Source organism: Eptatretus burgeri, chromosome 7 (genome assembly GCF_056783735.1).
Source record: "Eptatretus burgeri isolate ZD-2024b chromosome 7, Ebu_testis_v1, whole genome shotgun sequence".
Classification (NCBI taxonomy): domain Eukaryota; kingdom Metazoa; phylum Chordata; class Myxini; order Myxiniformes; family Myxinidae; genus Eptatretus; species Eptatretus burgeri.
The window spans coordinates 90,540,807-90,560,806 of record NC_140967.1 but is presented as its reverse complement, the minus strand read 5'-3'; the positions used below and the strand labels follow the sequence as shown (position 1 = coordinate 90,560,806).

General features: G+C 43.2%; 1 protein-coding gene across 12 annotated transcripts in view; it reads left to right on the top strand.

Moving 5' to 3' along the window:
- Positions 1–20,000, top strand: part of PMEPA1 (prostate transmembrane protein, androgen induced 1) — a 282,083-nt gene that overhangs the window by 63,465 nt on the left and 198,618 nt on the right. For all 12 annotated transcript variants that reach the window (XR_015060363.1, XM_085889548.1, XM_085889546.1 and 9 more), the window contains 10 exons: positions 857–949; positions 1,075–1,196; positions 1,410–1,583; positions 9,855–9,945; positions 10,072–10,251; positions 10,440–10,625; positions 16,007–16,078; positions 16,826–16,926; positions 17,537–17,643; positions 19,360–20,000. The exon at positions 19,360–20,000 is cut by the window's right edge and continues 296 nt beyond it. Coding sequence is in view for 11 of the 12 variants with exons in the window: in XM_085889548.1 (XP_085745674.1) it covers positions 857–949; positions 1,075–1,196; positions 1,410–1,583; positions 9,855–9,945; positions 10,072–10,251; positions 10,440–10,625; positions 16,007–16,078; positions 16,826–16,926; positions 17,537–17,643; positions 19,360–20,000 (1,767 nt within the window). In the remaining variant the exon portion in view is untranslated. The remainder of the gene's footprint in view (positions 1–856; positions 950–1,074; positions 1,197–1,409; positions 1,584–9,854; positions 9,946–10,071; positions 10,252–10,439; positions 10,626–16,006; positions 16,079–16,825; positions 16,927–17,536; positions 17,644–19,359) is intronic.

Here is a 20,000-nt window from a genome sequence, read left to right as displayed (position 1 = left end):
GCTGTTACTTTTCACAAGGGCAGGCCTTTTGGGTCACTTCCACGGCGATGCACAGTTATTTGCCCATTCAGTCGATTAAATGGGAGATGGTTGTTGAGGAAGTTTGACAAAATATAACCAAATCGGTGGTTACTCAAGTAAGCTGAGCAAATTGATGCAGGTGTGACGTGCAAAATGACTTGCAATCAGAGCAAAGGTGGAGAATATATTGAAGTATTTTGATGGCAATGGAAGTTTATTATACAGATGAACTGGTGTGTGCATGGCTACCTAGTCCATAAAGGTAACATGGGTATAAAAGGCAGCTTTTATAGTTGAGGATGCCTGGTGTTGGCTTAATGGTTAGGGTGGTGGGCTTAGGATCCGAGGATCCTGAGTTCAAATCCCACTCGGCTGTTGAATTAATACCAGGTGGGGTTGACTCTGCCTGTCATCCTTCCGAGGTCGGCAAAATGAGTGCCAGCATGCTGGTATCCTGTGTCGGAGTGGCGACCCGTCCAGAATTGTACCCAATAGCCAAGGAGACTGCTTAGGCAGCACCAACGCTCTGCACAGAGTATGGTCCCAGTGGATGGATGGATGGATAGTTGAGGAATTGCTCTTGAAAAAGCTGTTCATAGCATCTTGATTTGATGCAGGCAGGTCAGTTCATAAAGACTGTAGCAGGAAGCTCCACCGGCGATGACTAATCAGCATTGTAAATAATCACCTCCAGTTATAATATTCCTGACCCTTACAGTTTATTTTTTCTCATCCTCTCACCTGTCCTTAAACCACCTTGGTTCAAGTAAAATTATCACCAAAGTGTTTAGCTGTGCTTCCTTTGTAAGTAACAGTGAAAACTCTGACGTCACAGAACCTGGTTTTCAATACCGCACCTGAGCGGATGATTCGGCAACACATTCCACTGAAGAACGCAGGGAATATTATGCTTGACCTGGACCTCAAGGTGAGCTGGATCGGAGCGTCTTGTTGCTTAAAAATGATAAGCAGCTTGCTTTCGCAAGTTCATCTCTGATACCTTCTGAATGTCCCGACCTTTTACAATTTCATTGCGTTTGACTCTATGCGCAGGTTTCTCAGTACGAGGACAGCTTTTCTGTGCGCCCACCCTCACTGCGGCTCTTGCCGGGTGCAGAGACAATGGTGGAGGTGAACTTTACTCCAGGATCGTCTGCTGCCGAGGCACTCAACAGGTTTACTCGAGATATATCTGTGCTGTTCTGCTGCAAAGTTGTATGCCCATTCATGCCAGCTCATTACCGCATTATCGATCACGGCTGTTGGTCAAAATTTCCCCATATTTTGTCGTTATGCTTTAATCTTATAAAGCGCTCGGCTTTCTGTCCAAAACGTATTTTGCGATATAATTACCTGTGCTCCTCCTGCCTCTTGTCTGTCCATAACAGCGTGCTTCTCATTTCGGTGTGTCCAACCGGACCTACGTACGAGGTGATGTTGTGTGGCCAGGTGGCTGATCCGACTGCTCAACGACTAGTCAGCCCATCATTCCCGGAAATCCCCCCACTTCTGTCCAACCGGCAGTACCTCAGCTGGGGTGGTGTCACGTTGGGAAGGGCACAGTGAGTGTGGGAGTACTCACTTTGGGGTGCATGACGTCATTCAGTCACGTGATTACATTGCCGTGGATTATGTTTTGTGTACCTGGTTTGGCCTGTTCCTCTAAACTAAAGCTTTAAGGCTTTTTATTTTTTTAATTGTCAGTTTTATTGAAAGAATTTTGTGCAGAATCCGTAGTATGGCTCAGCCCATCAGCATAACTCGTTCTGGATAAATATGGCAACTGGTTTTGAGGACTTTGTCTTTGTTGATAGGGTGTACAACCATACTGCAGTAACAGTTTCACCGTGCAAGGTGCATCAACATGGGGCTTTCAAAATGACGTACGAATGCAAACGAGGCCTTTTGTGCATGCACTGGGCGTACGTTTTCAGCGGCTCACTTCTGCTCCCACGGGCACTTTTAACCTGCCGTTGCTGGTGCAAAATCTTTCATTCAAATGGTCTTTTAAACATAATTTTCAGCATTTAAACAAAACATTGGCAATTTCCAAATTGTTAAATATAATTGTTGTGTTCCTGGATACAAATCAGGTCAGGTCAGGTCTGGGAGCATACGCCAGAGCAACGCGTCGCTGCATCCACTTTCCGCCGGTACTCCAGGAGCCTCCATCTGGCCATCCCCCAGGCAGATGCCGAGCCCATCCCCATCTCCTTGAGATGCCGATCAACCTGCTGCAACCACGAGCCACGTGGTCGGCTCATTGGCCGCCTCCACTCACGAGACTCCCTCGATGAGAGAATCTGGTGAGCAGGATCAGCGTCAGGAAAACAAGCCACATGTCCATACAGCCGCAGCTGATGCTCACAGACTATGCAGGTAACAAATCTCATTTGAGTCTCTCTCAGCAACCGCTCGTTGGACAGAAAGTCCGACCAGCGATAGCCAAGGATTTTCCGAAGAGACCTGGGACCAAAGGAATTAAGTCTCTGTCTCAGATGCTTGGTCAAAGTACAAGTCACATCCATAGAGCAAGACTGGAAGCACCAAGGACCTGAAGACTCAGACTTTCGTCCTCCTGCACAGGTACCGACAGCACTACACCCCATTATCTCGTGAGTCCATGACTCCCCAGGCCCGACCCAGATGTCTATTGACCTCTCACTTACCTTGGCAGTGATATTCATGTCTCTGCTGGCTGTGAGTCAATCTGTCCATGACCTCAACATCCTCACCACAAACAGGCACAGACAGGACAGCAGCATCCAAGATGTCATTGAAAGCCTGGATCTTAGTTTGGGTACAAATCGGACTCGTGGAAATGTGGGAGTACGAGAAATATCCGTGGATGAGTGTTGGTCGAGTTCCTGTATTTTCTTGTTGATACAAGGTAGTGGCAGCAGACACACACACACACACACACACACACACACACACACACACACACACACACACACACACACACACACACACACACACACACACACACACACACACACACACACACACACACACACACACACACACACACACACACCAGTTTTTAATAATATCGGCAAAAATCTTGTGCAATTTATCTTGTCTCCTCGGAACCAACAAAACAATATATTTACAACAGCTCTGTCGCCACCCTTCCCACCTCACCCCCAACATGATTACTAATAAAGATCATGATTTTAAAATTTGACAAGTCTGAAGACGACGATGGTTCACGAGCGGTATTTGACGATGTAGATTGTTTCAGAAGTCAAGGATGAGATGATTTGATAATGTTTGACCAAGTTATAAAAATGATCAACATGATGTGGTACGGGTGACAGGTTATGAGCTGCAAAATGTCGAAAACCCGGTTTCGTTCAACAACTTAAAAAAATTTGACCTTTGCATAACCTTTAAAGGTCACAAAACAATGTTGTGGACATTAAAATAAGGAAAAAGGATACGTGCTTTCGCTTATTGGAGTTAGTTTGTTGAAGAAGGTTGAAAACCCGGTTCGATTCCCACAACTTTGAAAATTTGACCTTTAAAGGTCAAAGGTCAAGGATTATGACCTTTGGTGCAAAACTTCCTCTGGAACATTCCAGGAACAATATAACGTCATATAGGCTATATGGCATTTCGCACTCATCGGATTATCCATACTTTGATGAAATCAGCATAAAAACAAACTTGAAGGGGGTGCCACGTGCAAGATGTTCGAGATCGAGCAAAATGGTTTCAAGACTTTAGGTGGGGAATGACCTCAAGATCATGCATAAAAAAATATTGTCATCCAAGCTCTCAAAGTTTGGGTGGTCGTTTGATTTTTATGTCAAAATTCAAAATTTTCTAAGTTTGTGGCCTTGTGATCTTGACCTTGGGACGAAAATGAAAAATCGAGCTCCGTGGGGCTATGCAGGTGCCATTTGGCTAACCAAATACCGAAATCCCTGCCAGATTCGACAAACCCCCTTGCAGAAGATGCAAATTGAAATCGGCTATCCCCTAAAAACACAATTCACAATTTTCTAAGTTCTTGACCTTGTGGTCTTGACCTTGGGACGAAAATGAAAAATCGAGCTCTGTGGGGCTATGCAGGTGCCATTGGGCTAACCAAATACCGAAACCCCTGCCAGATTCGACAAACCCCTCGGAGAAGAAAATTTTTTATGTCAAAATTCGCAATTTTCTAAGTTCGTGACCTTGACCTTGGGACGAAAATGAAAAATCGAGCTCTGTGGGGCTATGCAGGTGCCATTGGGCTAACCAAATGCCGAAACCCCTGTAATATTCGACAAACCCCCAAGGAGATGTAAATTGAAATCGGCGACCCCCTAAAAACACGTTTTTTGGGCGTGGCTCCACCCATAATGGGCGCACCACGCCCATTTTCAGGAAAACATAACTCGATCATGATGTATACCTCCCACCAAAATTTTGTCAGGATCGGATCAAAACCCACGGGAGCTATGCTCGAGACAGACAGACAGACAGACAGACAGACACACAACAATAACGAATATAGTGGTCACTTATTTTTTTCGTGAAAATATTTTTTTGTGAACCAATTTTAAACTTACCCCTGTGTGCATTCATAAGCCTCCAGATATGGTCTTCCCATTGCTTTTAAGAAGTACCCAGACCAGATACGGTGTTTCCCTCGGGGAGTCTGCCTGATACGTACGGCTCCCACGTAAATGTCGCTGGCACAAGCTTTGTATATTTTCACATCGTGAACACAAGCTTTGTCAGAGTCGGTAGCCATTACTCTGTTGATAAGCATGGCATCATATTTCCAATTGCAGACATCCATTAAATAAATCACCAAGCTTGCCGTGTTCACAGGAACCACTCCCACAAGGTTCGATGTCCATTCACTGGTCGTGATCCGTCAGGAGTTTTGGTATAACGCGCCCATCAGCGATCCTTCAGGCCTAGTGCTGGCCCACGTTGGCAGGAGATTTTGTAGTTCGGGTAGTTGCAAAATTTCACCTTTTTGGGCAAAGTGAAAGTTCTCCAGCTCTTTTGTTGTGCAAAGACATTACTTTCAGGTACTTTTCCAAGTATTTTTTTTCGCTTTTCAGAAGCTTTGTGAGCCATTTTAGGTAACGATCTTTATCTCGCACACGGTATATGGAAACGTGGCCGAATCAACATTGCTGCGTATGAGCTATGGCGTGATGCGTATGCGCACCGAGCATTCTGAGGCAGATTGCATCATTTTGAAAGTCCCGTACTGGGCAGCTTTTGATCGAGTGTTGTCAACTTGCATGGTTCCCAACACTAATAGCTCGCTTCCAATGTCAGCAAAAGCATATGCATGCAATAGGAACAGTCTTTGTTTGGGAGTACTGATTTGAGACTATTGCGAGCAAATGTAATGTTTGCTGACTCGTCCCATTTTGAAAGCGTTGTTGATTTTATGGATCAACTAATATGCGTCTCGCCAAACCCAGCGACACGGTACTTTCCATAATGAGGTGATCAAAACTTAAATAATGCGTTTGATGTTATTTTGCTGACAATATTTTGTGTTTAAAATATGTTGTTGTGCAGTTGATAATCTTCTGAGTGCAATGTATTTTACTGGGATGTTCCTCTGCCTGTTATCATGTCATTTGTATACAAGCGTGGATGAGATTATAATGCACATTTAAACTGGGCTTTACGATCGAGTCAGTGTTTCTCTAAAAGTCTACCATGGCTTACTATGTGCTTAGACCTGGTTTCATTAGAACACCCTTGGAATATCGTGGTTTCAGCATTTCCTCGTCAACAGAATCCCTGAAAACTTTGGAGTTTTTTTGCTCAATGCTAAAAGGTACCAAATCCTCCAGGAATTCTTCATTTGACTCATTCCAATTTTATTACAACAATGTTGAAGCCTGGTGTTGAATTAGTACACCAGGGGGTTGACTCGGCCTGTCATCCTTCCGAGGTCGGTGAAATGAGTACCAGTGTGTACTGGTAGAGGAACACTGCATCAGCGACACAGTCATGCTTCCAAGAAATGATAGCTCCCAGCTAAGCTGCCATACGCAAGAAGAAGACAACAATGTTTCATTCATTGATGCTTATGCGAGACCCTCTTTCTTGAAGGTGTTGTTCACATTTTTTTTTGCAATTTGATACGCGACATCATGTACGTACAAATAATGTGCCCTCTCCTGTTATTTTCTGATTAAATATCATCTAGGGATACTATTTGTGCAACCAATATTTTATTTCCTTGTAGTGAAACATCCCTGACATTTTGCACGTGCAACACATGTCAAAACTAGACTTCATAAGAACATGCAGTGTTCAAGTATATACTCCATTTGAAATAAAATTATGATTTTAAAGTTTGTTTAAAGAATTCCAGAAGTTTAGTGCTACTGAAGCAGTCTTTTACACCGGCCTTATTTAACATCTCCAAGTACTGCTAAACTGGAGGTTCTTGGAAGTGACAAGAAGGCAATTTGTTCTACCGTGTTAAAGTATAAAACGAGTGAATAAATTTTTGCTAAATAAAAAAGCAATGCAGGGATGACTGTCTGAAAAGGTTTTAAACAAGATAGGAATGATGTTGGTTTAGAGTAGCTAACGATTGCCGTCACATAACAATCCCAACATCACTACTGCCTCCAAACTATTGTTGAGCTAAAAGTATTAGACGCTCCGATATTTCATCTCAGCATAAGAAAAGAAGCTGCTCTATAATTTCAGGGAGTTCTTGCAACTTCAGTTGTCTTTCCTTCTTTATTTTTATTATTGAGTTGGACTAACCAATCATAAATGCAGATAATTGTAGAATGCTGTTGTTGGAGATGTGCGTGCAGTTTGTAAGAAGTTGATGTTTATGTACTGGTGTTAACATTGCAGCCGGGCTGCCAATTTGTAGTCTCAGTATGTGGCTACACTACAAGAGTAATCAAGTACTGTTCTAACCGGTGGAGTGTTTGTTGAAGCTTTAAGCAATAATTGATGAAGTGTAAAGGAGGCAGTGATGTTGGGATTGATCTGTGATGGCAATACTGTTAGCAACTCTCTAAACCAGGTGGGGTTGACTCTGCCTGTCATCCTTCTGAGGTCGGCAAAATGAGTGCCACCTTTCTGGTATCCTGTGTCAGAGTGGCGACCCGTCCAGGATTGTACCCAATAGCCAAGGAGACTGCTTAGGCAGCACCGACGCTCTGCACAGAGTATGGTTCCAATGGATGGATGGATGAACTCTCTAAACCAACATCATCCCTATCTTGTTTAAAACCTTTTTTCAGACTGTTGTTTGTCATCCCTACATTGCTTTTTTTCATTTAGCATTAAAAAAAAATTCATTCACCTGTTTCTGTAATTTTTTAAATTATGTTGAATAACAGAATGGTATGGTACTCGGAGGATACCCAATCTTGGAGCAAAAGTGCCAAGAGATCTTGGTCAGCAATGTCAAATCCTGGATGTCTTACGTAACCCTGACTGTATCTTGCAGCTCTGTCTTATTGGTAGTTTCTCAAACAACTAGATGGTGTTCATCGAATACATACCCCACGCAGTCTTGAGGAGGACTTGGTGCAAGCCAACTCTTTTGTTTTTTAAGGTTTTAGTATTATTATTATTTTCTTTCTTTCTTTGATCCAATTATGGCTGCCAGACCATGTGACCGATGATGTCATCTTAATCAAACTATATTTCCCATGGGTAGTTGATCAATTAGTTAAACTTTGCATTGATCGGTTGAGCGGTTTCTCCTACGAATATTTTCGAATATTTTTCTCTTAGATCCAATTTGGATCTTCTCTTAGTTGATCTTTTGGCATATGGTGACCTCAAAATAATTGGTAGTTGAATCTAGTGACCTGATATGTAAATCCTGTTCAAATTTCAAGTCAATCAGATGAAAATTGAGGATTTTAGAAAATTGGCCGTTGTTGACCTCAAAAGAGGGACCGCTATATCACATTGTGATAGAACATGTGGTAAAGTTTCAATTTCCTCCGCTGACTGGTTTTTGATGTGTGCTCTTTACAAAATGCAGACACGTATGACGTATGTACGTACGCTACCGATCGCTTAACCCTGCTTTTTGCTTCGCGAGCGCAGGGTAATAATGTCTTCATCCAGCCTCAGGGCACATGATGGCCTGCACTTTGAAAACTTCTAAAATAATTACTGTGGGTTAACAGTGTAGAGGACAACATCAAAGTGATCATCCTGAAGAAGCCTGATGTACATAGCCATCTGCATGACATTATCAGGCAAATTTTCATCAACATGCATAGGAGAGTACCTTACCCAATCCATACTCTCTCTGTTGTACACATACACTAGGGTGTTGCGTATTCAGCAAATGTGCTCGAGTAAGAATTTTGTTTTCTGTATCCCAAGTACCTGTCCTGTCCATACGAGAATCTCTTATGTAGGCTTCAACACTGGACACACCAATGAAAAGTATGAATGGCTCAATATCAGACGTGTGTGCAACGATTTCAGAATGCACAGCTCTGTGTAGCGAGCCAGTGATGTGTGCAAATGAGCCAAATAAACAGTTACCTCTGCTTAATTGAACATTGACCACTCTACTCGAAGCAGTATGCCAAAACAAAGATGAAAGGAACACTAAATATCAGTTCAAATATTTATTTAATTTAGAGTGGATAATCCCCTGTTCAGGCTGTTCTATACGATGCCAGATGCCAAAGCCATTCTGCCGCTGAGAATCCACGACTCAAGAAGGTTCTTGATCACGTGGTTCGCTTTTACCTTGATAGTGACTGGAGGAGGGTTCGTGATCACGTGTGTCCCGTGTGAAGCACTGGTACCTCGCTATTATTATTTTATTTTCATAAATTTAACACTAAAAAGCAAGGGATTTCCTGAGGCATGATGTTTCTGCTGATATTATTTGATGTCCATATGCGCGGCATTGAGGCAAATGCATCGTGGCCCCACTCCCATCAGGCTGTTTGACAGTCTTACAGTCCCGGCCACCCCTTGGACCGCTGCCTATCCTTTTACAAAGGAATGTAGTTTTTCATACGTTTTGTGGAATTCTTTCAAGCTATGAAAATTACAATACCAAAGGATGATGCGCGAGGTAAAACTCTATCATTGGTAATGATTCTGGTACCATCTGCCAGAGACAGCTCAGAAATATGCCGTCTGAAAAAGAATATTACTATTATTGTTATTAATATTATGATGATGATGATGAACAAGAAATTGATATTGTGATGATAAACGACGAGCGTATTCTATGATTCAATTTAAATAAAATTAAGATTAAAAGTCGTATAAATAAATAAATTCTGGAATTTTCCGCCGTTGACGCAGTGTTGAGTACACCACCCTATCTAACAGCACTTCAATTTGCTTTCCGATTCATGTTCCGATTCTTGTTCAAGATGTAACATTCAATTCAAATAAAGTTGTTCTTCGATCATAAACTGACATTTGCGGACAGACATGAACAAATTGCTTTACCCTGATTCTCGCTTCGCGTGTGTGGGCTAATAGGTGCCAGATTTCTACCGAATAGGAAACGTTTTACTCAGGTTACACCGATGGTAGCCACTTGCAAGTTGGTCCACAAGGCAGCACTTTGCTTTGGCTTTGGCAGTAGATCATGGTTTGTGGAATGTAGATGTATAATGTGCCATGGTGTGCGTATGTGGATGTTTCATGTACCTTTTTTCTTTTATTTTCTCAAAGGCCTAATGCATGCTGGTTGCAGGAATTGTTTCTGGGAAAATTGGAACATGCTGCTGCTACAGTGAAATCAGATTTGATTGCAGGAAATTACTGTTGCTGTGAGCCTGCTTCGATTGAATCGTTATCAAAACGTTTTCATTGTATTTTTATTTTTTTTGGCTTTGCAGGCAGATGAAGGTGATCCTGAGGAACAGCTCAGATAATCAGACATTGAACTTGCGACTCATTGTGAGAGGTCCCGATCAGGATTGCTTCCAGGTGACCATTAGGCAGAGGGGGTGGGTGGGGTGACGGTGAGGGGGTGTCGTCACCATTTAAGGTTGCCGAGAGAGGTGTGCAACCCATGCTTGTGGGCCACTCAGTTTTATTTCTTTTTCTGAGCAGCTGCAGAATCGGTTTGGGCGTGAAGAATTGCTTGGCAGCTCTATGGAGCTACAACTGCGTCAACAGGAGGATGCTGCCGTGCGCTTGCTCTTCACACCCACACGCCACGCCTGCCTACTCGCCAAACTTGATATCAAGCAGCTTGCGCAGAGAGCGAGTTTGCATAGCGTAAAGTTCACGGTTAGCCTTTTTGCATGCATTCATGCTTCCACGTTATACAGCTTTTACCGTTCCTTTTGCCCCGCCGATGTATTTTTGTTTTTGATTTGCTTATGAAATATTCCTCCTGTGCCTCGCCCTTTTTTTACTTGTGAATTAAATATTCCCTCTTCTCCGCCCCCACCCCCCCTTTTTTCCATTCCCCACAGATCCCTCTAACTGGTTATGGTGGTATGAGCCACCTGGTTGTGGAGGGAGCTACAGCCACACCAGATGGCTACAGTCTTACACTCGGACTGGACCCAGGAGACTCATCGCACTTTGCTCGTTTCCGACTGCACAACACAGGCTCCCGGGCTGCCTTTGTTCGTGCTGTCGTTTACAAAACTCGCAGGGTATGGGATTTTTTTTGGGGGGGAAGGGGGTGAGGGGGTTGTATACAGAGTGTAGGCTTGTGGAGGAGCTAGAATATGGAACAGACTATGACGAAACCTCACAAAAGGAACAGTAAATGTAGGTGGTATGTTGGCTCTTGACAGAGGAGTACGAAATGAAGGCCCGCTGAGCCGGTTACTTTGAGCGGCTGTACCAGGCAAATCCACCAGCTGTTGAGTTGGATGTCAGGGGTGTTACTATCCTGATTGCTGACCCTCCAATCAACTGTGATCCACCTTCGTTTGTGGAAACACAAGCTGCGGTGAACCGGTTGACATAGGGTAAAGCTCCTGGGATTTGTGGCATCCATGCAGAACTTCTCAAGGCTGGTGGAAATGCTGTACTCATGTTGTTGCATGCAGTTCTGTGCTCTGCCTGGAACACAGGCATCATCCCAATTGACTGGAAGAGGGGCCTTGTTGTTCCTTCTCTGGAAAGGGAAGGGTGATCGCCAAGACTGCAACAACTACCGAGGCGTGACGCTGCTCTCAATGCCGGGCAAGGTCTTTGCTCGGATAATTCTTGATAAGGCACCATATGCTTGAGCACCGACGCCCAGAGCAATCGGGCTTTACACCAAAGAGGTCAAAGATTGACCGTATCCTTGCTCTTCGGGTTCTCACCGAGCGCAGACAAGAGTTTCGGCAGGGGCTTTTTGCAGCCTATGTTTATCTCTGTAAAGCGTTCAATTCAGTGAATCAGGATGCCCTTTGGAGGATTCTTGGTCTTAGTTAGGTGGCCACCACAGCTGATCAATGTGATGTCTGAACTCTACTCTGGTACTGAAAGTGTTGTGAGATGTGGTGATACCATCTCCGACTTATTTCCAGTTGTTATTGGAGTTCGTCAGGGGTGTGCACTGGCCCCCACATGTTTCAGTGCTTGTGTCAACTGGATTCTGGGGAGGATGTCGGAGAGATCAAGCTGCGGTGCATCGTTTGGGAATGTCAAGATCTCTGACCTTGATTTCGCAGATGATGCAGTCATCTTTGCAGAGACTGGGTATTCTTTTGGAGGCCCTGGTGGTGCTGAATGGGAAGGCACAGCCGTTGGGATTACGGGTTTCCTGGGTCAAAACTAAGATCCAGGCTTTCAATGACATCCTGGAGGCTGCTATCCTGTTTGTGGTGAGGATGTTGAGGTCGCGGAGAGATTCACTTACCTTGGCAGTGATATTCATGTCTCCTCTGGCTGTGAGTCAGAGGTCAACAGACCTCTGGGTCGGGCCTGGGGAGTCGTGGATTCACTGGATCATGGGGTGTGGCACTGTCGGTACCTATGCAGGAGGACCAAAATCCGAGTCTTGGTGTGTTTGTGCCAATGTACATACTGCCTTGTCTTCATACTTCCTTTGCAGGTGAGCATTCAGGGACATCTTAAACATATCAAAATACTGTACAATGCATCTGTCTGTCTGTTTGTCGTTGTGTTCAATTATAGGTTCAACCAGCTTTGTCTTTCTTCATCAAAATTTGCATACGTGCTGTGGGTACCCAGGGTCAAGTCATTGGCACAAAATAAGTCACCCCATTTCCCCCCATGAGGGTGGGTTTATGTGATTTGTTTGTTTATTTATTTGTTTTTTTCTGGAGGGGAGAGTGTATTCGCCATGTACACAAAAGAAATTTGTCCCACCATCACCCTCGACCCCTAATGCTCCTTGGGGAGCAGGTGTTTGTCCGTCAACATTAATTTAGCTTTAAAGTGCCATATCCCATGGATACAGTTTCCACATTTTTCCCACCTGCCATTTATAATTGTATTCTTCCCATTTGTGTCACCCTGATGGCAAAAAATACAGCAGTGCTGTGGATGATTTTAGGTATGGAGACAAGTGCACAATTAAATGCTGCTTTTCATATTGTTAACATGAAATGGAATTTATTTTTTCAAATGGAATGTACATGATTTTTTTGAAACAGAAAAGCACTTTTGTGAATTGGAAAATCACTGACTCCACATACTTATCTTCCATTTAAACGCATATAAAAACGACCCACCGACCCCATCCATTGACGAGCAAATTATTGAAAACCCAGCAGGGGGTGGGGCCCAACTGCAGATGAGAAGAGGTTAATCTGTACATAAAAGAGAGCAGGCTTGTGTGGAAGAATTCCCAGGCTGAGTTAGTATCAGGGTGACCCGATATAGGAGACCAGTCCTGAAGTGAGATGGCTGCTTTCAGTCCCTGCGAGTCAGTCTGAGTGAATGGCTGACACAAATGCCTGGAGGTATGTGGACACTCTAAGCTGTCTCGCCTGGGTTTGAATTCCAACCCAGCTATAAACTGTCATCCTGGTGTTTCACAGCTTGAGTGATTCATCAATGTGTGTGCCTCGGATGGACGTTAAACTGGGTGTCCCATCTGCCGGCATTCGTTGTTGGGCGTTAAAGATCTCATGGTGTCCTTCGCAAAAAGTAGGTGAGCCATCACCAACCATGACCAAATTACAAATTCCTTCCATATCCTGCAGAGGGCATTGCATTGGCATCACAGCTGCTCCTTCAACCAGCGATGTAACCCCACAGCCTTGTGATGCATACGAAAGAAGAAAAAGAAGAGACCTTGGTAAACTGCCAGACTTGCTGAGCTGCTGAGGTGGATCTGAAAATAGCCAGTAGAGATGTTTACTCTCACAAGCACATGATCGGATTAACCAATTGGAGCAAAAGAAGAGGAGGAGACTTTTGCAAGATACTTGCTGATTGCAATGTCAAGAAGGGAGGATTTGCCATTGGTCGCAATCCTTGTTGGAAAGTTCAGATCGAGTCAGGCCAATGGAATAACAGAAGTCCTTTGCTGGCAAGACAGTTACCAACACCCAGTCAATTGGTATGGTGAGGTGACATTTGAAATCACCACATATGAGGAAGAGAGAGTTTGGATGGATGGTTAAAAGTTGGTCCATGTTGGCAAAGAGAGAGAGTGAGAGAGATATGTATATGTATATGTATATGTATATATGTATGTATATATATATATATATATATATATATATATATATATATATATATATATATATATATATATATATATATATATATATATATATATATATATATATGAGTTGCTGTTAGGATGGTACAGCACACAGACAACAAGAGGTGTTAGCAGAGGGGAAGTTACAGCTAAATGTGCACCTGGGGGGTTGTAGGCCTCAGAACAATACATTGACGGTGAAAAAATGGAGCCCTTGATGTAACTGCAATTCTGCTCCTGGGACTTGACAATGGGAAGGATAAAGAATGATCAAATGAAAGAAATAACAGGCAGAATGAGTTGGTGATGATTTGAAGCGAAATGAAATGTTTTTGGGGGTGGGGGGGGATTAAGTGAGACACTCACAATGACCACTAATAAGATAATACGTCCCAAAATGGCACAGTTAAGCTGTGGAAATGGGACGAAAGACAAAAACACAGGGATGAAATGATGATGGAAAGACTGGACAGAACCTGTGTGGGAAATTCAGCTTTTATGATCTTCACGGAGGCAGGTGAGAACCATCGGCCAACACTTTCAACCCCAGAACCTGGAACGCTTTTTGTTTACATTGCTTTACTTTGTCTACTTTTCACATACCTGTGGATTTTGCACTTTTCATACTGCATGGGCTGGGGTGTTTTCAGATGCAGCACTTTGTGTTGCTTGTGCCCTTGTTTAATGCCTTTTGCCTTTGGTTGTGCCATGGATTGATGCAGTTTGTTGTTTAGTTTGGAAGAAATACTTTTAATGCAAGTTGCCTCAGGTTCAAGACGTTGGAAGATTGTTACCCATTTGTTGTCATCAAACTGCTGTAATGGTTCATTGTATAAGAGATTTGTCTTTTTTTTGTTAGTTTGTCGAAAAGATGAATTGTTTGTGTTCCAGGTATGGTAGTACAAGGAAATCGTTACCATTGCCCATACATTTAATGTATGAGGGTATGTTGAAAAGTAGTACCTCCTATTCTTTTTCTCCAAAGCAGGTAAAGGTTTTTGAATGAAACGAAGACCGATATGAACATCGATCTTTATTCTACCATTGTGGATGTTTATTTCTCAACATAATCCCCTCTGCAGTCCACACATTTCTGCCAACGTTCAAGTAGTTTTGTGACGCTTAACCACTGCTTCACAGCGGCCTTGACATCGTCGGGGGGAAAAAAATATTCTCCACGAAGGTGCTAAGTTTTATAAAGATCTGAAAATCTGATGGAGTCGAGTCAGGGCTGGTGATCCTTTGTGGTGGTACTCCATTGACCGTCTTACTCTTAAGATTGTAATGGTGCGTGCAACTCTCATCTCCGGTCACCTCATCCCAACTCTCATCTCCAGTCACCTCATCCCAACTCTCATCTCCAGCACTTCATAGCACTGACAACGTCGTGCTGTCCTCTGCCATCTTGACCAATGTAACACTGAGAAGTCTCATGTCAGAATCACGAAACTTCACACCCAGTGGTGGGAGGAACTAATATGCGGATTGTGCTTTGTTTCATAACAATATCTTTACCTGTTTTGGATAAAAAGAATAGGAGGCATCATTTTTCAGCATGCCAGTGTCATTTGATTTGAAGTAAATTGGGTAGAGGGTGGCCCAAAACATTAGTTTATTGTGATTACCATGTCCATCTTCACAAAAATGATTGTACTTCAGCCAACACAGATGGAACTTGGTAAATCCTGTGTATTTGCAGCAACTTTAAAATGTGCATAAAAAAATTGATTTGTGTAATTCCTAATTTTCAGACTATAGTGTGATGGTTGGAGCATCCACTCTGAGTCTCAGAAGTCAGTGTTTCAAGCCCTGGCTGAGTCGTAGCAAATACTTTTAAAATGGTACATGCTGCTTCCTTGCTTGACACTCAGCATTTAAAAGGCTAAGCACTGACAAACTATGTTGGAAAGACCATAGCAAATCTCCCAGTACGACCCTTGCCAAGAAACTGCTTCGCCAACACCAATGTTGTGTAAAGAGTACGGTACATATAAAAAATGCTAATTCCATCAAGAAACGATTGTCTTTAAGTTGGGCCTTCATCCAAAGGTTGACTGCAGATTTCATGAGACCTTAATCCAGTTCCAAGTTCTGGTTGTGTCATACAGATGTATGCATGGGTGGTGCCATTGTTAGACTAATCTATTTCGACTTGGGAACCTTTGTACATTTCCCTCTGCAATGACCATTCTGCTCAGATGTTTGCTATCCATGGAGAGTGGTACTTTTGCCAGGATTGATAATTTCAACACCACATCCTGCTAAGACCTGTGAACTGAATATCGTCTTGCAATGCTGAGATTGAATATCATCTTACTAACCTATCGAGTTCATGGGAGGCTGTCGTTTTTGTTGTTTCAGATGTTGCGGCCAGAACCTGGAGAGTTTGAGGTGGTTCCAGATTGCTTGGTGTTGAAGGAACATCATCAAGGGGTATACATGTCTCCTCTGCAACCTTCGGCCCTTTGTTTTAATAAATGCCTGCGGTTCAACTGAGCTTGTTGGAATATGATAAAGCTTTCTTGTGTGTGACTGTAAAGGAGTGGTATTTGAATGAAAAATGAACAGCAGAATATCTCTTAAAAACTACTCTGAAACTTTACAGTTGGAAACTTCAGTGGGAAAATAGTTAGAGCTTTGGTGCTTCCAATTTTGGGAATACCTCCTGAAAAATGTGTTTGGGGATCTTTCTCTTTCTGATACCAAAAAAACATCGATTGGTTCCAGAAGACTTCTGGTGATACAGGGTGTACCAAAATTATTGAATCATAAGTTAATTAATTTTTTTTTTCTTCTGAAATCTGTTGTGTATGCCAACCGTCCACGAAGAATAGAGGCATTGAAAGAACGTATTTGAGAGGAATGTAACCAAATCAATTTGGATACGCTGCTTGCAGTCTTTGAAACTTCAAAATTCCAAGTTTATAACTGCAAAGCACACCACGGATGACAATTTGAACATTTGCTAGAATATACACAATTAACCTATGATTCCAGAATTTTGTTACATCCTATATAAGTAGTCATAACAATGTATTCTACCTGCCTTTATTTAATTGTTCATGAGTGACTTTGCAACAGCAGTATATGCATAAATTATGAGCATGGGAGGCTGTAGTTTTTTTTTGTTGTTGTTGCAAATTATGAGCATTGCAAGCACAACATCCATTTATTTTGCAGGAGGTCACCGTAACCTGTCATTCTGACATGACAAGTGACTCTGCTGCTGCAACCATCTGCTTTTTCTACGGTGATGAGATATCTCGGATGATGTATCAGAGGTATGCTTCCATCCCATGACCATGAGCTGCCTCTTGGAAAAGATTGCGTATCAGACAAGTACAAGACTAAAGCAACACAGTTTTTGGGATTATAATCTGGGGTCACAGCATTGAGGCAAGTGATCAGATGGGGATTCTGATTAGGCCAATGTTAATTTCATTCGGAATGATCCCAGATGAACTCCGAAGCCGATTGTGACTTTGAACCGAGTTGTGTGGCACTTGACCTCTTTTGGTTAGGAACCATATATGAGGTGGTTCTGATCCCCCCTCCCACCCTCTTCACACTACCGCCGCCCCCCAAAAAAACATTTTGGAAGATACTAGTCAAATGTGTGTGAATGTGTTGGTTATTAGAGATTAGGCAAACTGAAAGTTTGAGTGCACATGCTGAAGCGAACTTTTCACTTTTCAATATTTGTCTCAAAATATATCCCGCTGAGTTCATGTGAACTATATATATATATATATATATATATATATATATATATATATATAGATATATATATATATATATATATATATATATATATATATATATATATATATATATATATATATATATATATATATATATTCTTGTGAAATTGAAAATGTACCCTGTGCATAGGTGGTGCAAGACCTCCTGGCCTGATCTTCCCATTGACAAAACATTCACTTCATTGACACCTGCAGACTTTAACTGCTATTTTTGTGGAGAAGAAAATGTCACCGAGGGTGGGTACTGAATGCTGAGTGATCTGGTTTGGTGGATGTTTAAAAGCCTTGTGCAATTGCGCATACACCAAGGTGATTAAATCTCGCATTCCTTGGCTCCTTGCATTGGGTCCACAGACACGATATGATGACAGCATATTCTGGCACTAAGTGTTTTCCCTGGTGATGTATCATTCATTTGTCATGCCGAGCAGTGTTTGCACGCCTGCCCGTCTTTCCCAGACTGCCCGGTTCCCCCCCCCCCTTTCTTCTTTCTATTTTTTTTTTTTTAAACTAGCTTTTAATAAAAGTCCACAAAACTTTCGGTTTTATACAAAAGCAAGTGTATTCCTTGCTATCTCGCGCACATGATTATCGAAAAGGAAATTTATTCATGTAAATCCATAATCAGCCTTGTTTGTTTTCATGTTCACAAGCTTGTGACGTACAAGTGTGATTTTCAATGATCCATATTTAATTTCTTCTTCTCTTGTGAGTGCACTGCACTTCTGAACCAATGGCAATCTTAGAACCTTAAAGACGTGCACTCACCACGCAAATAATATAAATACTCACCAGTGATCCCACTTGAATTCCAAAGGATGCCACAAGTTTGGGGATCTTTGTTAAATCACTCCCCAGAAAAGTTCTCTCGGCAAACCATTCAATTGTTGAATGGCCTTTTCAATAAGTCCTTTTGGGTTCGCTGTATGACCTATATCCGCCAGTATGCTCAACACAATATCCGGCATCTATTGGGGATGCCTCTTCGTGGTGGTTTTACCTCCCAATGAAAGTCAGGGGGCCAAATCTTCCCCACTCTTCCATGCTGCCTGGATTTGTCAGAGCGCCGATCAGTCCCCACAGAACGTCTTCTCTCTCTGTCTCTCTGTCTCTCTGTCTCTCTGTCTCTCTGTCTCTCTGTCTCTCTGTCTCTCTGTCTCACTGTCTCACTGTCTCTCTCACACTGTCTCACTGTCTCTCACACTGTCTCACTGTCTCTCACACTGTCTCACTGTCTCCCACCCTGTCTCCCACCCTGTCTCCCACCCTGTCTCCCACCCTGTCTCCCACCCTGTCTCCCACCCCGTCTCCCACCCTGTCTCCCACCCTTCCTCCCACCCTGGCTCCCACCCTGTCTCCCCCCCTCTCTCCCCCCCCGTCTCCCACCCTGTCTCCCACCCTGTCTCCCACCCTGTCTCCCACCCTGTCTCCCACCCTGTCTCCCACCCTGTCTCCCACCCTGTCTCCCACCCTGTCTCCCACCCTGTCTCTCCCGGGAGATCAGTTGGCTGTCTCCTTGCCGCAGGCCTGCGGGCTAAACACCAACGCCACACCATCACCACCACTAACACCCACCACAACAAACTAACCCCACTGCAACAAATACCACCACCACAACCAACAACACTTGGAATACTGCATTGTATCCTAAAATAACTCTGATCAAATGGTTTGCTTTATCCGTTGGCAACATGGTTTACGCATGTCAATTATGAAATCCTTCACAGCAACAAAGTGTTGATAAAACATTAAATCTTGTTGGTCAAGTGTTAACAACTATTCATCACAAAGTGAAGTTGTGGCATAGCTCGCAAGAAAACAAATTATTTCCTGAATTAAACACCAATAAGCTCTCACAGTATGAATTGCAGCAAGATTGTTGATTACTCTTTAATGACTGTTTTGTCTTGCTGATTTGATTATCTTGTCTGATGTTTTTGCTCCCATTTGTAGTTTACGAGTTGCCAGAGCATTCTGAGGATGGCAGCACGTTTTTTTCCCAGCTGAGGAAAGTGCTGGTGTCCATGATTCCAGGCTCCTCTACTTCGGCATCTTTGGCTACTACCCAGAGCTTGGAGTCTATATCCCAGAACGTGGCTGTCGAAGGTGGAGGTCAAGTTTCCAAAAAGCATACTACCCGAAGCTTGGAATCGAAATCCCAGGATGTGGCTGTGGAAGGTGGAGGTCAGGTTTCCAAAAGGCATGCACCTGGGTTAAAAATAAAGAACTTCCCTGGTCTTCATGAAGACAATAGGTTTGGAGCGAGCAACAAAGCCTCAATGGGAAGCAGTCAAGATGATGTGACAGCAACACTTGGCCCAATATTTGGTGACCAAGAATCTGCAAATGGACAACATTCTAATGCATTAGAGCACCACGACTTTGCAGACAGTAAATCAACATCGGCGGAAGGTCAAGTGTCTGCTGCAGGCGGACAGGTTTCTTCGGTAGGAAGGGATCAGTTCGGGACCAAGCGGCAGTCCTTGATGAAAGAGAAATTGGGATCTGTAGGAAAGCAGGTTGTGGTTGGGGAAGGCTGTAGTTTTGCAACAAAAAGGCAGCCCGTAGAACCAGGAAGATCAGGAAGTTTTGGC